At 43.4% G+C, this 21,478-nt stretch overlaps 1 protein-coding gene across 3 annotated transcripts in view; it reads right to left on the bottom strand.

Annotated features, from left to right (window-relative positions):
* Positions 1–2,148: 2,148 nt before the first annotated feature.
* The window catches only part of ZFYVE9 (zinc finger FYVE-type containing 9), a 55,208-nt gene continuing 35,878 nt past the window's right edge, over positions 2,149–21,478 (bottom strand). For all 3 annotated transcript variants that reach the window (XM_064720391.1, XM_064720390.1, XM_064720392.1), the window contains 10 exons: positions 20,099–20,254; positions 13,247–13,471; positions 10,886–10,968; positions 10,076–10,180; positions 7,161–7,311; positions 5,974–6,054; positions 4,833–4,995; positions 3,914–4,019; positions 2,821–2,997; positions 2,149–2,310 (listed from right to left, as the gene is read on the bottom strand). In XM_064720391.1, the coding sequence (XP_064576461.1) occupies positions 2,149–2,310; positions 2,821–2,997; positions 3,914–4,019; positions 4,833–4,995; positions 5,974–6,054; positions 7,161–7,311; positions 10,076–10,180; positions 10,886–10,968; positions 13,247–13,471; positions 20,099–20,254 (1,409 nt within the window). The remainder of the gene's footprint in view (positions 2,311–2,820; positions 2,998–3,913; positions 4,020–4,832; positions 4,996–5,973; positions 6,055–7,160; positions 7,312–10,075; positions 10,181–10,885; positions 10,969–13,246; positions 13,472–20,098; positions 20,255–21,478) is intronic.

The following is a 21,478-nucleotide window of genomic DNA, read 5'->3' as shown; positions in this document are numbered from 1 at the left end:
TTTAAAAGTACAATTTTTTTCTAAACAAGTACTCATTTCTTAACAACATGGTAATTAAGGTCATTTCAAAGGCTATGGTTGAAGCAGACATGTCAGTCACCAGTTGATAGTGTTTTGCACAAACAGAATCCAAACCTAAAAGACTTCTGGGGCAAAAGAAGAAAAGATAAACATTTTTCACCTCTTTTACTGCATTATTAAGCGTAACAATGCAACTAAAGTAACTGGAAAGCTGCTGCTGTGGCAAAGCTGGAGTGCAGGCTCTAGGAGGAAGATTATTACCAAGTTTCTGGAATGCTCTTCCAGCTGTGGAACCGTGCCTGCACCGTGTGGTGCTGAGCTGTGTCCCAGAGTGTGCAGAGGGGATCAGGTGGCCTCAGTCCAGCTGGGCTGCTCAGGCAGGAGCAGGGGCTGGGTCACAGCTCCTGCTTTGGCCAGCAGGCGCCACTGCATGAGCTGCACTGTCACCCAGCCTGTCCCAAATGCCAGAGGTAAGGCTTCCCTTGGATCTGACACCCTTCAAAGGTACTGTGCTCCCTCTTGCTGGCCAGCTTTTGCTTGTGGAGTTGGCCCCAGCTCCCTGGCCTGTCTTCTCCAAGGGCTGTGATTGGGAACATTGGATTTGTCATACTCTGTTTTTTGAAAAGCAGCAGCCATTTATTCCCAAGTGCACTCTGTGCAGACACTGGGCTGCCTTTCTATAAAACTTATCCCTGTGCAGGTACTTTCCCTTGGCCAGCCAGTGGTGTTGATTTGTTTAAAATCCAGAGCCTCAGTCTCACAGTGGCCTGGCACTTCTCTTTCTCTTTGCAAGGCCACTGGTGTTACTGTGTCACAGCTTCCCCAGAATGGACGGCATTAGGGAGTGTCTGACACCACAAATGTTCACCATAAATTAGCACCTCTCTTCCCAAATTAATTAGTTCTAGACAGGAGGAGAAACCTTCACCCCTCTTCCTGGGAGGGACTCAAAAGAGCTGCTTTGCATGACTGGCTAAACAAACCAAACCCCTTCTCCTGCTTACAGCTCTTGCCACTGGTTAGCAGCTTTCCATGGAGACAGTAAGAACATGGAACCACATTTCCTCTGGCTGATGCTCAATTCCAGCTTCTTAATGCCCTGGCAGACACGAGCAGCTGCTCTCCTTACCAAAGCCCTCTCAGGTGAGACCAAGAGCACTGGGCCGAGTGCACATGTTCAGAACTGACCACAAAGCCTTTTTTCAGCAGAACATGCAGGAACAGCCACTCTACACTGCTATCACAGGTAAGCTTGGACATGGGGCTGCAATATGAAGTACAAGCTGGCTCGGGTTACGTGACACTGGCGTTACACTACAGCGAACAGCAGGGAGGGGACACAGCTGCCCTGGCTGGGACTCATCTCAAAGCAGGACCTACTGGGGACAAGGAACAAGATGGAGCTGCACTTCAGGGCTGATCTTTCCTCTGCTTCAGACAGATTTGTAAACAAGGTACAGAACAGCAGAGTTGTTGTAGGAGATCACAGAAAGCTGCCCAAGTGACAGACTTTTGTGGGAAATAGAGGAGAAAAGGAAACTAGCCTATTACACACAACTGCAGAGAGCTGCCTGTCCTGCTCCTCTGGATGCACAGACAAACAGGGTTATGGCTAGGGAAGCTTTCCCTATTTCTCAAGGGCTTCTCCAAACATATTTCAACCAATAATCTGGTCAAAACAATGTAAACGTTACATTTTAATGTCTATAGAATAACCACAATGGCATTAGGATGAGGTCAGAATGGAGGTCTTGATTGTTTCTTACATGTCCATCTACAGACAGTACAAGGTTGGAATTTCACTTTTTATTTACGCCCCAGTGATCTTTGCACCCTTTGAGCATTTAGAGTACACGACTGTAAGTCTTTAAACATGAGCATTTTTCTAAACAGTAACAGAAGTGGATTAGCTGCAAGGATAGCATAGCCATGTTGTAGTATAGAAGCTGCCCTGATCCTCTGGTTGTTGACAATGCATAGAAGATTTAGAATTATGGAACAACTGTCCCACCCCCCTCCCCCCCTTCCCCAATAGTGTTAACAAAAGCTTAATTTTCCAGTTTTAAAGTGCAAATGATTCAGATACAACTGCTGCTGGAACAGGTCTGAACAGAAAATGAAGTCCTCTTATGAGATGTTTTCCAGAATATAAAAGATGAGCTCCATTATGACTGGCCCCTCACTCAACTGACAGGCCCCTCCATGAATCACTGGCACTAAGGCACTGTCCAGGTCATTCATGTATTGAGAGGGCAGTGGCTGTCCATTGCTCCCAGCTTGATAACCAACCTAAAAAATACAAAGAGGGGTTTTTAAGAACAGGACACGAGGCTGTGAGTCAGGGGGCAGGAAGGGAGGAGGAGCTGTGGTATCTCCCAGGGAAGTCAGGAACTTGAACTGGATCAAGCAGGCACTAAAGCAGCTTTTCCACTTGTCTTTGTGCTTCTTTGTGTTCCCAGTGGCTGCCTGAGCAAAAGGAAGCTTTTCCTCCTGTTTTCTCACAGCAGCTCCCTGGGATGAGCAGGACCCTCACACTTGCTGGTAAAAGGCCAGTTAAGAGTCTGCTCTGAGCACACAGCAGGTGCTGCTCGTGCCATAGGGGGGTCAAGCCTGTGTTAATTCAGGCTGGCCTTGGATCCAACAGATGTCCCAAAACACCAAACAGCAGCCAGCAGCACCTGATTAGCATCTGATACTGGTACTGCTTCAGCATTCTCCTGGTTTAAGTGGTGTATTCCCGTTCTGGGGAATGAACAAGAGAACAATCCCCCAGTTAAACCCAAACTATTAAAGACTTACTTGATCTGAGTCCAGTGTAACACGCAGACCCAGCTTAGTCATTCCATCTTCCTTCAGCAGTTTCAGATGAGGACACAGAGCCAGACAGAAAGCTTTTGCCACATTCTCAGTCAGTCTGCTGTGATCAGCTGGGTCACTCAGCCCATTGTGTTGCTCATCATTTTCTAGAAAAAACACCTGAAGGGAAGAGTCAACACAAGACACAACACTTGGCTTTTCTAGAAAAGTTGGGTCAGATGTCATTTAAACTTCTACAAATGAAGACTTAAGAAGTAACTGCTCAGGAAAGCCCAGCAAAAACCCCTAAAGACAAGTCACCTTAGGGAGGAAAAAATTAAAAAAAAAATCAGAAGAAAGATTTAAATTTAAATAGTCCTCTGAAACCTCTTAGATCTGGTCAAAAGCCTTGCTATGGAAATTCACTATGTATTGCACATGGTTTTAATAAAAACCTGCTTTTAAACAGATGTTAAGTTCAAAAAATTATACTTTTAATACAAGCCTGAAAATCTCTGCTATTTTGGTCACTGCACTTGTTTCTGTTGAGGCCAAGTGACCTGGGAGAAAAGGGCACACGGGGGCTGAGTGCAGAGTAAGGAACCTGGCTCCTCCTCAGCAGGCAAAGTGAAACACTTACAGAAATATTTTGACACCAGCATTTGTGTGCTGGCAGAGTCACAGGCAACATCAGCCATGCAAGCAGTTTCTGCGTGATTTATGCCACAACACTTTAACATGCAACATTTTAGAGAAAGCGGCTCGAAATAACATTTCTAAAAAACAATTTATATTAAGATTTGTCTCCATGTAGAAAAGCAGCTTTTAACCCAAAGGCAAATGAAACCAACTGTTCTGTGTGTAAGGCAGCAAGTGTTGTGGATCTGAACACAGGCTGAACACCCTGATGGGAGCAGCGCTGGCTGGTGCCTGAGGGCTGTGGCTGTGTCAGGGGGAGGATGTTTCATCCCTTTGATCCTGCAGGATGCCACCCTGTGCAGGCAGGAAAGGCACCACAGCCCCGTGGGGAAGCTGAGGCTGCTCCCTGTGGGGCCTGGGGGAGCTGCTGGACACAGCCCTGGGCTGGCAGACCCACCTCTGTCCAGCGGATGACCTTCCCGTTGGCCTTGTACTCGGAGCCGTGGAATATCTTCACACTGGTTATGGATTCCATGGATTTGCCATCAATAGGGCTCACAACGCTGCAAAAGGGAGGGAGGAGGGTGAGCTCTGACTCAGCACCAGAACTGAGCTGGACAGAGCCCTGTGCAGAAGAGAATGACCTTGGAATCCAAGGGATTCCTGAAAGGGGTCACATGCACAAGGCAGGTGCAGAAGGAGCTTCCTGGAGGTTTCCAACAAAGCTCTGCAGCAGAGCTGAGATCCTGTAGGGTTCTGACAGAACAATGAGGCATTTCATACAGGTTGGATTTTTGCTAATTTGTTAACTCAGTGTAGGCCATCAATACCTAAAACACAACTAACACATTCCAGGACTTGATTGCAGAACCTAAGATTGATCTGGAAGCCTGAAACTACAGAAATATCCTTCTTTCTAGGTCTGAGTCCTGAAATGTGGAATCCATCACAACAGCACTTTACTGCCATAAAGACTTCAGCTGCCAAATCCACCTTCCTTTTGGCTTAACTATCAAGTGTCCAAAGTACTGTTGATGTTCAGCAATTTTGTTTCCAGCTTTACTTAATGCAAACTAAGCACCAACAGTGCAAGGTGACCACAATGTGCAGGGTTCAGCACTGAGAGTTGGAGACAGATTAGTGGTTTCCAATAACTGGATATTGGCAATGCCAAAAAAAATCCATAGCACTGCCAATATTCTAAATTGATGCCCCAAAGCTCTGGTATCTCAATTCCATTTTCATTACAATTAATTGCATCTTATCACTCACAACAGAGGTGCAGACTTTTAATTCCTATTGATTTGAAGACTCATGTCTTACAAGATCAATTAAAATTTTTAACAGGCACCAACATCAAGTGCTCCTCTACTTACCCCTTATTAAAGTTTTTATCATCTTCTACCCACTGAATGTGAACGTGTTCCTGAGGGTCTTCAGCATCTACTTTGCCACAGGTGATGGTGAAGTCTTTCATCTCTCTCAAGGCCTGTCTCAAAGAGTCCATGTTCTCAGCAGTTATCTGGACCATCACTCCATCTAAGGAACCAAGAAATCCTCATTAGCCAAGATAAGCCATGCCAACACGGTCTATCCAGAAAGAAACCAAACATCCTTCATGTGTTTGCAACAGAGGTGAAATGTTCATGGGCAGCAGTGCTCCATAACCAGACTTCTGAACAGTCACCTTCCTAAACTGCAAACCTGAGTGCTGATGAGGGAAAACACAACAGTAAGAGAAGGGCAGCTCCCAGGTGAAGTCAGCTGTAGTTAAGTCCCTGTGAGTTTGCCTCACAACCTCACTTCTGCTTTAGGCCACCCTCAGAAACGCCACATGGCACTGCTCCATTGAGCTGCCTCCTTTGCTGGCTCTGGAAGCAGCACTCAGCAGTGAGAGTGGCTGACAAGTCAGTGCTTGCCTGACAGTGGCCAAAGTGGGCACTGAGAGCAGGAGCACTGCTACAGCACTCCTGCCTGCACAGCTGCTGGTTATCAGCTCAGCTTGCAGGCACCAACAGCTTCCAGCCAGAGCAGCCAGGGCAGCCCCTTCTGTGACACAACAAACCAAACCCAAGAGGGGCCAGCTCGGTGCTTTCAACCTGTCCTGTTCTCTCTGCCCACACAAGCACACCAACAATGCACATTCACACCCCAGCACACTGCAGAGCTATTTGGAAGCAGTGGAAGTTTAGCAGGGCTTCCTCTGCTGCTTGGTGGATTACACATTCTGTATTTCTTAGGCTCACAGTTTCCTCATTCAACCCAAACCAGTGAATCCATCACAGGCTCCCAAGCCAAGTATTTTGTATCTTACCCTCATTTTCTTGGGACCCCGTTTTGCAGCATCTGCACAAATTCCTCCTTGTTAAAGGAACTGGGTGGTTTTTGCTTAGGAGTAGGATAAAGCTGAGTTGCAAGACTGCAAGGCCCAAGGCATATGAGCAGAGAGAGCCCTTTTAGCTGCAGAGCTGAGCTGGGCAAAGAAAGAAGTGTTTAAGCAAGCAGTTCAGTTCTTACCTTCCACTATACTGGATTTGGCAAGGAAGCCTGAAGAGGATTTTAAAGCTCCACTGAACACAAAGAAGCTGGCACCAGTCACTGCAACAACAACAACAGGAGAGATTTAGTGAGGCTTTTGTCAAAGCACTGCCTTACCCAAGAATCAGGTATCAGCTCCATCAGCCAGAGAGGTGATCACCCTGAATCAGGACAAATGCTGCTTGGAATTATGGTGTCTGTATTGCACATCATAAGCTTGGATATGCAAAGGCAAATCACCCAGTTATTTTCTAAACTGAACAACAGTTTTTGTCTAAGTTAATGCTTGTACTTTGTCTAAGTTAATACTTGTCTCCCTCTCCGTGCTCTATACACCTCTGAGTTTCAGAATTACTAATTTTGGGCAGCCAAGTACACAACTGACTTCCAGATGTTCCCACACAGGTGGCAGGTTGCGTGTGAGCTGTTTATGGATCACACTAACACCAACCCACCCGCAAGGCCACAGCTCAAAGCCACTTGACTTAAAGGAGAATTATCTTCAATGACTACTAAGCATGAATTCCTGCTGGAAATCCCTCTTCTTGTTCCAGAGGTGAAGTTAACAGAAGTCAGACAAGACCATTAGTCCCAAGTGATATTCCATGCCAGTACACCTGCTGGAGTCACCAGTGATACTTGCAAACCATCCAAATCAGCCTCTGTCTTGTTCTCATTTGGAGATTGTATAAATGTCTTTGCCAGAAACGTCCCCAAACACACAACATTTAAATTCTCAGCACACAGCTGCTGCAGCCCTTCAGCCTACTGTAACAAAAATATACCCTGGAAATTAGATGGTCTAATTAAGGTGAAAATGAGAAGTTGCTTGAAGATGCATTATTACAATGCTGCTGTGGTTGGTTATTCCTATTGAACTTTCTGTCCTACTCAATCTGGTCTTTCTTTCACATAGTGTAGGTCAAGCCCAGGCAACCAGAGCCTCACCTGCACATCCCATAATGCCAAAGCCAGCTCTCATTATTAATGGAGAGGTGTTGCCCAAGCCAGTTCCAGCACAAAGCTGCCCAGTCAGGGACACCAGTGGTCAGACTGATTTTCTCTATCAGAAACTGGGTGAAACCCAGCCAAAGCCAGTTGCAGCCAGTTCCCAAAGCTGGGGCAGGCACACGGGGGCCAAGCAGCCCAGGCAGGGCTCCCCTCACCTTTCCTGGGCTGGTTGTGGATGCTGATGGCCTGTGTCTGGTAGTTGCCGTCGTCGTTCTGCACGCACACCAGGTGTGAGTCTGCCTTCTCGTTGAAACACGCTCCCCCTGCCAGCACGTGCTCGTTGGATTTGTTCATGGCTTTCATCATCTGCAAACACAAAGCTTCAGCATTTCCACCCAGCTCATCAAGCACTTCCATAAATAGGTGGTTCTTGGAGCACTTTAATCAGGAGCTTCTCAAGTTCTCATATTCCATGTCAGGCTTTAGCACTCAGAACCATAAACTGCTTCTGAGAAGAGGGTTCAGGTCTTTTACTGCCTGGATACTTGAAAGTGCCATCTTGTGTGCAATTAAGATAAGTGGTAGAAGGGATGGCTGAGCTACAGAAATTGCAAAAGCTGTTATCTCTACCTGGTTTTAAAAATACACAGGGAAAAAAGCCATGAGAAAAACCCTGGGAGGAAATACTTGGCTTGTTTACCCAACTGCAGTTGTAATTACATAAATCACAAATGCCCCTCCACAGTTCAGTGCCACATGGGCTCTCAGACTGGGGCTGTTTCATCCTCTGCTGCCACAACCAGACACCAAATCTTCAGTGTCTCTGTGCTTCACCTGCATGAACTGGTCAAACTGGGATCAGTGTTCCCAATTTAAGACTTTTAAAAAACATCCAAATTTTCTTTCTCTGCAAAGGAGGCCTCCAGAAAGCATCCAAAAAAGTTTGTGGCACAGTTGCCCTTCTGATGACTATCATCTAACAAACACTGAGTTAGACACCTTGACAAAATACCCTTGTGGATTATATAGTTTCTTTTCCCCACTATTCCTCTTCATGGAGGCTCAGACTTGGTGATTTTTGATACAAAAGAAAACTGAGGGAGTCACCCAACTCTGGAATTTGTTCCAAACAGGAAAATGACATGTTTGCTTAAAATAAAAAAAGTCAAATTAAATGACACAAATCCCCCCGCAGTGAAAACCCAGAAAAATACTGAATTATTTGACATCTCCTAACAGCATTCACACTCCCACCTCTGCTTCCTGGAGCTCATAAGCATGCAGGCTACACACAACACATTTGTCTCTCTCAGTCCAACGTAAAACCTTAATTACAGTGTCAGGAACATTAACTGATGCTCGCTATTGACAAATGTGCACAGGTGTAATGTTTGGGGAGGAAACTTAATTAAGATTTTGCATCAGACATCAGTGTCTTGCATTATCCAGTTGATCATGCCATGCTCCAGAAACTGGATTTTAGCTCCAGAACAGCCACATTTGTGGAGCCCAGCAGTTGCCTTCAGCACAAGAAGAAACAAATGGATGGGGCAACTGTGCTTCCTTAGAAGGCAGCTGATCAAGGAATAACAGTCACCTTTGCTGAGGGATTAAACAGACAACTAAGACCCTCTAAGCTTTGGAAAATTTGAATAATTTTGAAAACAAAAATATGTATTTAATAGAAAAACTAAATATTAATGCGGAATTTATTAATCATAGGTTGAATTTTCCCCATTTAATACATACATGAGATTTCAAATTAGTTTTTCACTTTTTAGATATTGAAAAAATCTGAGTAACAGTCCTGAGTAAATAAAAGTAAAGGTGTTATTATTTAATTAATCTTGAGACTGGCTCAGTTGGTTAGAGGAGGGTGATGGTAACACCAAGGTTATGGGTTTGATCCCTGTATGGGCCATTAACAGTTGGACTTGATCCTTGTGGGTCCCTCCCAACACAGAATATTCTGTGAATCTTAATTCAAAGTAAACTCATGAATTATTCCCATTAATACAACTTTTCAAATGAATCACTAGCAATGGACAATGTTAAATAAGTAACAAATTCTCCATTTAAAAAGCTGAATCCTTGCATCACGCTGGGAAGGGAACCTGAGCACAATGCAGAGTTTTGCTCTGAAACTCTGGCACAGGAATTCCCTCCCAGTCCTGCTCAGCCCATGCCTGGCACAAGTGGAGCTGACACCCTGCAAACCCCAGGCCCAGCTGACACTGAACTGCACTGCCTGTGCCAGACTGGATTCATTCAAACCTCACTGACCTCTCCCATTCTGGCACAACTGCATCAAAAATTAAAACACCTTTTAACAGACTCTTTATCTTCATCAATTTCATCTTTTTCAAACTTCATAAAAGAACACTTTTTTATTCAATGATTTTTTTTTACTCACTTATTTTACTCATATGCTTCTTGCAGGGAAATTCCCTCTTGAGACAAAGCTGCATTCTGCTCTGATCTTACAAGAACTTTTACAAATACCATTCTGCTCAGGAGGTTTGCTCTCCCCCCAGCTCTGACAGGTTTCAAACCACCAAGTTATCCCCCCTCTCTTCAGACAGAACACGAAATCAATCCCTTCTCCACTGTTCCCTTTCATTACTGCTCAAATACCTCCTCCCCCAGCTTTCTCTAGTTAGCAGCACTAACTCCTACAGATGCTGACTGATTTTTTCACACCAGAAATCAAGTATAAAATTTCAATGTTGAGGGAACTTTTACATAAAATAATCAGCAATCCAACAAATACTACTAAATGCTTTGAGTGGGAACACACAACAAATGAGAAAAGCTAATGCATGTTTTCTTCCTTGTTTTCCTCAAGTGTAAAGTTTGTCAAATTGCTCAAATCAAACACATGACACTTGATGTAAACAGTTCAAAAATCTGAAGAAAAAGAGTTTAAGAGTTTAATTAATAGTAAATGGAATTACATTCTTCCTGTGAAGCCAGGCTCATTCACTTCCAAAAGCTGTGTGCCTCACACAGTTGCTATTTGCTTTTGAGGCATTTTTCCTTAGTGGTAGTGAATAAAATAAAAATTCCTCTAGATCCCAGGTACTCCAATCACAAAGAAACTGTACACAAATGTATGTTTTATAAGCATTACCTCATTATATCTGTTGCTAGGTATTTTGATGCTGGTTTTTCTGACTTCCATATCAACCACTAAACCTTGGACCACAGGCAGTGTGTACTGGTAGTTTCTGAAGTCCTGAGAATTAAAACAAGATTTCAAGTCAGGCATGATGATCATCATTAACACTGCAGGTTTCATAACTATCCTGGTGACTACTACTTAGCCCATTCAAATAACTGTAATCAGTGACTGGAAGGCAGGAAGGGACAGACACACCACAGCATGTAACCCATGTAATTGCAGTACACAAATGAAAAAAATATCTCCTATATCAAAATTAATGTTCTCCAACCTTGAATATCATCACTGTATGTGAGAAAATTTGCTCTCTGTGTTCTGTTACTAGATGGAGTTATTAGTTTTTCTAGCAGTGAGATTAAGTCATGCATCAAAGAATATTTCCTATATTGAAAATATTTGCCAAGTAGGGAGAGATAATAACATCCCTTCAGTCAGGGCACGATGTAATCAGAGACCTGTGACTGCACACTGTGATGACCCAGCACTTCTGAGGAAGCAGTCTGAGCAAACAATGCACTTATTTCAAAATCCAAACATCCTCCAGCAGCCAGGTTTGGGATACTGATTTGGGAACCTTGTTACAATTCACTGTGTTGCTGAAAGCTAACATGCACTCTCAGTAACAGCAGGGAAATTCACCCAAATCCCCACTACTTCCTCTTGCATCTCCTGGGCCTTCCAGCTGCTACCTGGAGCCCCCATCTCCCCACAGAGATCCACCCACACCAATGGAATGCACAGATTCCATCTCAGACTTACTGCAAGGAGGTTCATGATCGTGTGTCCAGTCTCTCCAAACAAAGGCTTACGGAATCTGACACTAAAGAGTGGGCATGGATAAACTGGAATAAAACAGAAAAGAACAGGTCAGATGGAAATTTACATACTCAGATTGTGCAAAACCAGACCCAAATATCATGTCCTCACTTGAATGCAGTAAGCAGCAGCTAAAGAAGAGACTGGGAAAACTGGAATTTAAAAAGAAAAAGGCAGAAGGGTTCAACATTATAATGACCTCATGTGCCATGGCTGCTTGCCCACTGTTCTAGAAACAAGAATAATTATGTGGAAAGCTTACAGATGCCACACTGCAGAATGAACTGAGTGACCTGGGCCCTGATGGCAAAGATGACCTTTCTAAGTCCTTCTTGGAAATGGCTTCTATTTTTGCACAACCATCCTGCTGCTCTCCACTACAGCATCATCAGTCTTTCAGTTCTGTGGCTGACACGTGACACTCAAGTGATAACCCAGATTATTTTATTTCCTGTTTTCATTATTTCATCAGGCAAACTCCACAGGGGTACATCAAAAACCATTTAAAGGACATTCACGGTATGTCAGTGATGTAAAATATCTGCATTCCTTGGCTGACATCCATGCCTGTCAAACATCTGTGATGCAATTCTGGATCTGGCTGCATTACGTTATGTTGCAGCAGAAGCCACCACAATGCCTGGAACATGACTCATGCTCTGGCACATAATGCCAAGGTTTCCTAAACACATGTTTGAAGGAGGATTCCTGAGCTATCCTCAGGCAAACACTCAGCCTGATTTCCCCAAATGCCACACTCCCAGTTCCCAGTGTGGCCAGAAGGGACTGCAGAGCGCTCAGCATCATGTGAATAACATGAGGATTTCCTGATGGGAATCAGCTCCAGCCTCTGCACGCTGATTTGATACCTGGAAGCACCACACACCACATGCAACCAACCCCTGCACGGTGCCCTGAGGCACCAGCAAGGGCTGAATTTCCTGTGTCTAACACTGGTTTCAAGCTCCATCCCAGATGCACCGAATTCCCTGAGCCTGGGCTGTTGGGCTGATCTGTGGGTGCTCAGCAGATCTTTTCTGCACACCCAGCAACCCCAGGGCCTCCTGCATCTGATCTGCACAGCCAGCACTGCACAGGTGCCTGGGATCTGACAGCTCCAGCAGCAAGGAGGATGGAAGGAAAGCCAGGAAACCTTCCAGGGAGACACTGAGGCAGTGCCCTGCAGCCACAACTGGCACAGCTCAAGGGAATACCTCTAAATCCAAACCACAGCTGTGGGAATGATGCAAAGCCTGGCTTCCCAGGTACTTTTCCTTGTCACTATCAAAATACTTCTTTCTGTGCTCAGAAACAGATGTCACATCCAAAACATGAGCATTTTTGTTTGTTTTTCTAAATACTGATGGGAATAAATGCACTACTTCAAAAATGCCTGCAGGTACACACAAAAACTTACACACCTTTAACATGAATGTTTCTTTGGACAAGTTTAACCTTCAGTCCTCATCCTCAGAAGGCAAATTTTGAGGATTTTATTTTTCTCCTCCAGCAAAACACACATTTTGTGGAAAATTCCCAATGTGCTCAAAACTTTAAAAGTTAAAGGGACAAATCTCTGCACAGTATATTATAAAACTTATTTTCTTAAAATGTTCTGAAAGAGTTCTGGGAAAAATTAGCGACAGACCATTTTCATAGTAATTTAGATTAATGAGACATGCCAATTAAAACTGAAGATGAGTAAGACATACAATTTTTGGCCCATCATGGTGGACAGACTGCCAGTAATGTCTTCGCTCCAGCAATGGCAAATGTCTTTTGAAAATTATTTTAACTTAACTTTATGCCAATTTCATGCTAACTGCTAAGATTTTGTTCAGATGAAACATTCTCTCCAGCTTATTTATTATTAGTTCCAACAGTATTTTTGCAACAAACTGCCAAGTCTGTTGCCCCTGCACACATATTGTTACTCTCTGGCAAATGAACATGGTTCTAAAAAACTAAAAGGAAATGGTCTTTCATTTCAGCATGGAAAGAGCTTAACATCTCAAAGCTCTCCCTAGTGCTAGCCACACCAGCTAATCAGACTTGTTCTGCACATAACTCTCAGGTACTAAAAGGATCCAAACATGCTCAGAACTAGATTTATCGCCACAAAAACCTCCCTGATGAGCCAGCAGAGTTGTAAAAAGGCCACCACCACCTGAGTGCTGCACTGTGGCTCTGACACACAGCCCTCCCCTGCCTGCTGGAGCCTGGTGGCTCTGACAGGAAACACTCCATGGCTGGGGATGCTCTGGAGCAGAATTCACCACTGCCCTGCAGAAGATGAATACTCACGCCTGTATTCAGCTCCGAGCCTCAGCATCAGGCGGATGGGGAACACCTTGGCCCAGGGGGTCTCCCACTTCTGGATGAGGATGCCAAACAGGTAGGGTGGGGTTGGGAGCACCAGGTCCTGCAGGGACTGATAGGTGGCTGCAACGTACAAGAACCCTCCGTGTTCTTTGCTTCCAAGGAAGCTCTGGCTGAAAAAGGAGTGTCCCAGGTTGCCAACAATGTTACCTGTGGGAAAAAAAAGAGTTCATTGCTTCACTGGATTGAGAGCTGTATCAAGAATGCCAAGAGTTTTTAAGATAGGGTAATAAAATCCATGTTAAATTCACTTTTCTTCCTGGAGCATTAATGTGTATTAACCACACCTGCAACAATGGGTCAACCACAGCTGCTCTGGGCAACCTGTGCCAGGCTGAGACTGCCCTTTCAGGACACCACACGAGAGTTCAGACCAGTATTGCTGCTGAGGTGGTACCTGAAACCTCTCCCTGGCACTTTGTGGGGATGTCCCCACAAAGCCTTTTTTCAGGGCATTACAGATATTAAAGGGAGCTCCATTGCAGAAGCTGCTGTTGTTTGAACTAAACTTTTGGATTCAGCTGCAGTTTAAGGAGGGATGTGCACCTGGTCAAACAATTAGTGTCCCCTGGTTGTCCTTCCACTTAGGCAAACCACTGGGGTGCTTGCTCAGACACATACTGAAGATCTGGGTCATTTCAAGAATTACACAAAAGACTGTTTATTTCATTAGTACACTTAATGTAAAATGCAACTGAGAGAGACACAGGGGAGAAACATCACCAATTTTTATTCACATTTTTACTCTTTGATGCTTCTGATTTCCAAAATTGTTTATACTCAAATGGCTGAATGAATCTGAATGTTGATTAGGTTATTATAGCATCCAACACAGCATTTAACACTGAAGCAAAGAACCATGGTGTGATTCCTTTTACCAAATGACAACAACAGCATGCAAATAATGTACAGAACAGCTGATCACAATTCTCCATAGGAAGATGTGAATATTAACAGTGCTGATTTGCTCTCAAACAAAAAGACAATTTCAGAGAGCGTGGTGTGCTTGATCACACCACTCATGAGGAATTGCATGGCACTGAGGTACTCATGCAGACCTCCTGGGCTTCTGGAGCAATCCCAGCCTTTCCCACCTGCAGACAGAGACTGCCAAATAGGAGTTTCTGCTCCTTCACCACCTCATAACAGAGTGTTTGTAGCTGAACTCAAGGCAGTGCTGTGCACCTCTCCATCTGCACATCCACTGGACACAACCTGGGGAGTTTCTTCCTTTTACACACACTCAGACAAATGCCAGGTTTTAAGTAAGTAAAACCATGAGTCACAGAGGTGATACTTTGACATTCTCTATAATACAAGTTATAATAACACAGCTATTCCAGCCCTCCCTCTGGAGATGTGGCCATGCTGCTTTGCACCTCTCCAGACCACCTTGGCACAATCATCACTCAATATTGTCCTTCACATTCCCTTGAGTCCTCCAGCTTTACATATAGTGACTGGCAGGTCTGTAAGCAAAAGGCTCCTTTTATACTCCAACTAACAAATAAGCTCAAGGGGTTCCTTATTTTTCAAATTTCAGGGCCCCTTTGTGGATTTTTTTTTCTGTGCTCACAAACGCTGCACAAAGTTAGTTATTAGGTTCCCTGTTAGAAGGTGACAGCTTTGGCAGCCCAGCATCCCATAGCAGGGTGAGGCTCATTCAGAGTTTGCCACTGTCCTACAAAGCCAACCTGTAATTTTACAGACAGACACAGGCCAAAGCTGACATGATCACCCAGATCAAACTCCAGAACTCTTAGAGTGGCTACAACGTCTCAGCTGAGCATGCTTGATGAAAAGCAGCTACAGGTCAAACCACCATGAATAACAGAGCCACATCAAATGTCAGCTGCTGAGAACCCCTGCTCCTGCCCATGTGCAAATGCAGCTCTGTCAGCTGTGCTGGGACACTGCTCAGTGAAACACCAATGCACCAACGTGGGCATACTGCTAGTGAGTGCAAACCAGTGTATCCACTGGTGCTCATGAGAAAGATTTTCACTTATCTAAAATAGATGCTGGCACTCGTTTGCTTTTGCAGTTTCCACCTACCCTCACTAATCGCCTCTTCTTCATTTATACTTCCTTTTCCCCTTCCCATCTGTTCTTACCCAAATACAGCTACAGGCCTGATAATAAAGTTACTTGGTGAGGTTCTCAGCTCCAACAACATGATCACAATAATCCTTTTTACCCTTCAAGTGTATGACGTGTATGAAGTGCCAAACTGCACCGAGTTCTGCCCCCTTCTCTGTGGATTTTCTGAGTGTGAGAGGCCAGGCAAAGTGCAGCTGTACAATCCTGTATGCATCTGAGACGTGTGGCACTGCCCACTGGAATGACAAAGCAACCAGACATTTCCACTTGAGACTGGTGCCAAGTGCTGCAGCAGAAGGGGATGACTACTTATCTTTTCTGTTTCAGGAGATGGATCCTCAAGGCTCACATGCCTGGGATGCCTCAATAATAATTTTTCAGCCAACGGAAACGTGGAAAAAGCCCTCAGAGTTGAATCTGCAACTCAGCTGTTCAGCCCTTTCCTCCCATAAGCCACAGCATCATAAATTACTCCTCCTGACACAAGCAGCTTGCACAGTGTAAGATCCAAGAGGCTGCCACTGCTGTAAGAGGACAAATTACTGGGATTAGGTAGCTGGGCTGCAATTCATTATTTATAACAGCTTAAGAGTCTGGATGTGGACAGCATGGGAAGAAGTGTTTTCCTACACACTTCTTTAGTGCCCTTTTCAGTCAGCACAACCAAGTCAAAAAGCCTCTTTGGGCTTGTCCCTGAAACATTTCTGCCCTGACCAGGGGCTGTCAGTCTGCCCTGCCCTGTCTCTGAAGGTCATTCCAAGCCAAGGCCCCAGTGAGAAGTTGCTATTCCCAGCCTGACATTGTCAAACCAAACCCACTGCACCATTACACATTTTAAGCACAGAACTGTTTCAGAGGCTTGTAGAGAAAGTGTAGGCGTCAGAAAAACCTTCAAAAATAACTATCCTTTGCAAAAGCATGTAATTTAATTTAAAACATATCACAACTTCCTTTCTAATGAGGCAATCTCAGAGTGAGCAGAAAGGTGCCTTTCCATATATTAAGTTCCAGCACCTGACATTATTTAGGAAGTGCTCTAAGTGTGCATGATGCATCTAAAGTAGTTCTGCAGGAGGTCAGCACTTATCCTCTTCTCAATTATACTGGGTTATCCTTGACTTTAAATCTCAAGCATCCCTACAAAGTTGTCCAGAAAAAAAAGATGCTTTTAACCATAGTGTTTTGAATTCTTCACTTAGATATCTTTCCATGACGAACAATGTGCTTTGTGAAGCAGTTTGGCAATCCTTTCTGGCCTCAAAACAGTCTACACCAGGAAAGGTAAATGAGGAAAAAGAAAAGATTCCTGCATTTGTCTACTGCCCTCAATAGTAGTGAAGCCAGTTAGATACTTTTACCAAAAAACAGTAAGATTAAATTCTTAATATATGCTTCCCATCTTTTGGTTAATTCCAGGTCAAATAAAGGTAATGGCATCCAAACTCAGGCAAGGCATTTATTTGTGGCTTGGGGAACTCCAGCCAGAACAGCCAGGAACTGCCATGTACCAAACTCTGCTGGCATCCTGAAAACCCCAGCACTCCAGTCCTGCAGCAGGAGATGCAAAGCAAGATTCACCTGAGAACAATCTTGCCAGACGGATTTTCTTCGAGAGCAAATGAGCACATTTCCTTTGGAAAAGGAACACAAACCCCATCACTCCAAGAGCCACAGAAGAGCCAAGCCCAGGAATGTACCTTGATGCCCCAACACTGAGAAAAACCTCCATATCAGCTCCACATTCAAAGTTCTGGCCATGGTCAGCATCTCTTTATTGAAACACATCAGAAAGCAATTTGGAAAGAACTTCCTCCTATTGCCAAGGGCATAATGCTTCACTGACTACCAGGAGAGCAGCAGCTGCCAGCACCCAAAACTTCCTCAGGCTACTCTGTGGCAGCCTTCCTAACATCACTCACTCACCTCACTGAAGTTTGATTTTGTCTCCACCTTTCCACAGACCAATTGGTTAACCTGTTCTCTATTCATAACATCTACATGGGCTTCTTTACAGATCTACAATTAACTACCACCATACTTAATTAAAACCACACTGGGTAAAAAATGCAAAAACTGTGTTTGGGATAGACCCTCACAAGGAATATCCCCAAAAACCAGGGTCAAAGCCATTTCAGGCAGTTGCCAGATTTACATCTGCACTACAAAAGTAACAGCAGCTTTTATTGTTTTGCAGCACAGAGCTGATGCACTAGGGCATCTCTGGCAGCACTACATTAACACACCCAACTGCCTCAAAGTCCCCATTCACACGGACAGAAGTCCTCATTTTCCCATTCACTGCCAGGCTTATAGCCAACAGACAAGGATAATCATGGGATTACTACTACAGCAGTGCAACTATTACAACCACAACAGAAATCATTAGCTTCCAATTTCAAAACGAGAAAAGCAACACAGCAGGGAGCTTGATGACAGAGGGGCCAGAGGAAAAGTAAAGTGATGAAAAGTGAGCAGCAACAAATACTTGCCTTAACTGACTTCATTTTTTAAAATTCATGTGCATATAGTTTACAGTGAAAAATACCATTTTTTCCTGCAAAATCTCTCTGCTGCTATCCTACCAGAGGCAGCCTGCAAACAACACCCAGCACAGAGGGCAGGACTCTGCCTCCAGAACAAGTTATCCCTTCAGGAAAGCGGAAACATCTGGGAAGAGCCATGAGTACATACAAGGACTTTGTGCTTCTAGGCTTGAGCACAGAATCCAAGCTCCTAAATTCATGTGACTCATGAAGAAATCATTTGCTATGGACTGGGCTTTAATCCAACAAACAAAAAGGGATGCTGTGTTTTCCCGCTGAAAACAAGACCAAGAAATCTAAAATCACTTCAAAGCAATATCAACAACATAAAAAGTAATTCTTGCTTCCATTCCAATAAAAAGTACTTTTTTACAGTACATTTATTACAGTATATTTATTTTATTACTGTTTTTAAGAAAACTTATACTAAAGGAAATAAATAAAAAACATCCATAGAATTTACTTCAGTTTCTTCATACAGAATATATTTAAGCCAATGTATTATATAATGAAAAATGAAATGGTGAGGCAGGCTGTTAAAAAGTCTCTAAATTCTACTGGGAATTCTTGTTTGCTCTAAATGTCTAAATCATCTCATTGCCAGGAGAGGTGCAGTACCTCTGAAATGAACAGCTTGGAAAGCACGGCTCCACCTACAAGAGCAGAACTGCTAACCACTTCCAAGGGATTACAGACACCAAACTGAAACCCCTACAGCATCACCTCCTCTCTGCCTGAATAATGTTTAAAGCAGCCAAGTTACAAATATGCTAACAGATCCTTCTGCCTCTCAGCGTGTGCCTTGGAGAGAAAAAAAAAGGCTGGATGTTGAAAAAGCATTCCCAAGTGCTTTGGGAATTCATCAAGGTGCACTATCTACAAAAGCTGCAGGCATTATGCAGTAGCTGAAGGTGTCTGTCTGCTCATCCTTCATGTCTGAAACACAACACACAGCAGATCCTACCAAAAGAAAACACACAGTGGAATTCTTCAACAGCAACATTGGGTTGATTAACAACTGTACAATAGTAAGCAGCTCTTTGCACCAGTGGAATTGCAGGATATCAAATTACTACCACTACAGTACTAAAAGAATTCCAAATACATTATGTAGGAGTTATAAATTATGTATTTCTGTAGTGTAATTATACAGAACTTCATAGCAATATACACACCAAGCTGGATTTATATCTGCAATATACATATATACACATTTATATACACATGCTTGCCATTTTTCACATCTATCTCCCTCTGAATAACATCATTATAAGACAAAGAAAATGAATTGAGGTTTAGAACAGTAGTTTTTTGCCATGCACACAAGATCCATTATGACATGAGATAATAATACATTCTGAACCTGGCAACCTCTCTGGACAAGCTGACCTTTACTGTACAAAGATATTTTAGGAAACAAATATCTTTCATTATTTTATTAAAGTACCGGATTCAATCACTCCAAAGGCATCACGAATGATACGCTGAACCTCCTGTAAATGTATTTTCAGCACATAACCTTAATGTGATCCAATTTCACCTGTGGAAAATAAGCTTTATCTTCTGATTAGTGGAACCAAATACTTGCGTATTTCCTTATGCAAGGATTTTTGAATTCTAAGGTCCAACAATAATACCTAGAAGTGGAAGCCTATTAATTTAGTAAATGCAAAATGTGCAATGGTTTATATAAAAATCTTCCAATCAAGATACAAAAATTCAAACTTCAGGGATTATTTCTGAAATGCTCTATAGTTAATTCTGGGCACACATATGCATATATTATTTTAAAATATAAATAGGATCTCCATAATGTAGTAATAGACACAGGCAGTATGAGAATCAAACTTCTGAACTACCTGGTCAGGAGATACTGAACATACTATCCACAAGAATTCTCAACATTTTCTTTCTGGCTGGAAGATCTTTGGAGCAGCTCCCTAGGTTAGCAGCATTTTATCTGGTGAGATGACTAGAACATTGAATACTAACAACCAACAACTCATCCCCCTATCAGCTTTGATGCTTATTCTCTCTTTATATTTTTGGTTTTTTCAAAAACAGCCATTTGCTGTGACAAAAATGTATGTGACCCTGTATGATTTTTAACATTTTTAACAGAGAGCATTCCTACCTGCTAAGGCATCCCGGTAAAGTTGCACAAAATGGTTGAAGATATCCTTAGGCAAACATTTCTCATCAGGCAAACACTGCAGGAGAATGACGATCTCCGACTGCCCCACGGCGTGCATGCCTTTGGTGGTGAAACACCAGCACTTCCTGTTCACATCTGCACGGATGGAAACATGGATCAGCAGAGCAGAACTGCAAAAAGGATCCCTACGTTTCACTGCAGTGACTAAACCTGCAAGGAGCAGTTTTACAGCACGTGTTGCTGTGTTATCTGTCACACAGACAAATTACGTCCTACATCTGTTACCGTGAGGGCAGCACATCCAAAACAAGAGCAGCTCAGTAATTCCCACTTTACAGCTAAGGAAGAGCCAGAGTATTACAGCTCCCAGTCAGATCTTGGGATTAACACCACAGAGCAGACTTTTAGCAGTTTCTGTATTCAAATGAAAGGACAGGATTTCAATGTGACTGAAGGAGCCTGGGAACAGGCCAGGCTGCTGGCTGTGTGCACCATGATCCTGACAGCTAAAACAGTTTCCAGCAGTGATATCTTCCTTAATGGAGAGCTGGATGTCAGGTGTCTCCATGAGACCTCACTGTGTTGTTCTGCTTCACAGGAATGTTAGTAATGATACATGCTCTGAGCTTCATTTCTTGAGAATATTAAGTTGTTGAAATAAAACCCGTGTCTACAATATATTATCTTTTTATACATATGGAAAACATTGTATTGCAATCCAAGAGATGCTGAAAGGTTTATAAACAATTTATTAATACAAAACTGTCCTTCCCAATTTCTCCATGGTGTTTCTATCCAGCACAGATCAGCTGAGGAACTGACACAATGAGAAGCCATCCTGTGCCTCCCCACTCCTCCCTCAGCACAGGCACAGGACAGAAAGGGACACAAGAGGTGCACAGGGGAATGGAATGGAATGGAATGGAATGGAATGGAATGGAATGGAATGGAATGGAATGGAATGGAATGGAATGGAATGGAATGGAATGGAATGGAATGGAATGGAATGGAATGGAACCTCTGCACTGTCATGGGATCCCATCTGCTTTTTCCAGGAATGGGATGACGGGGGAATAAGTGAAGCAACCAAAGGAAAATGGGTGATAAAATACCCTGTCCTACTATGCTCTACAGGGGACATTGATCTCCAAACCTCAGACTGGAGACTCCATCAGCTCAGTTTCTATTTTCTACATAAAATTATCTGTACTGATACCTAAATCATGAAAAAAGGGCCTTTTGACATTTAACTTAATATGGCTCAATACAAAGTTTTCAACCTGTATACTTTTTCTGAGACTATCCTACCAAATAAAAATGCTGCTGTTCCTACTAACAATCTAGATAACATTCCCCCTC

Source organism: Zonotrichia leucophrys, chromosome 8 (genome assembly GCF_028769735.1).
Source record: "Zonotrichia leucophrys gambelii isolate GWCS_2022_RI chromosome 8, RI_Zleu_2.0, whole genome shotgun sequence".
NCBI classification, from domain to species: domain Eukaryota; kingdom Metazoa; phylum Chordata; class Aves; order Passeriformes; family Passerellidae; genus Zonotrichia; species Zonotrichia leucophrys.
This window is presented reverse-complemented; position numbering and strand designations above follow the sequence as displayed.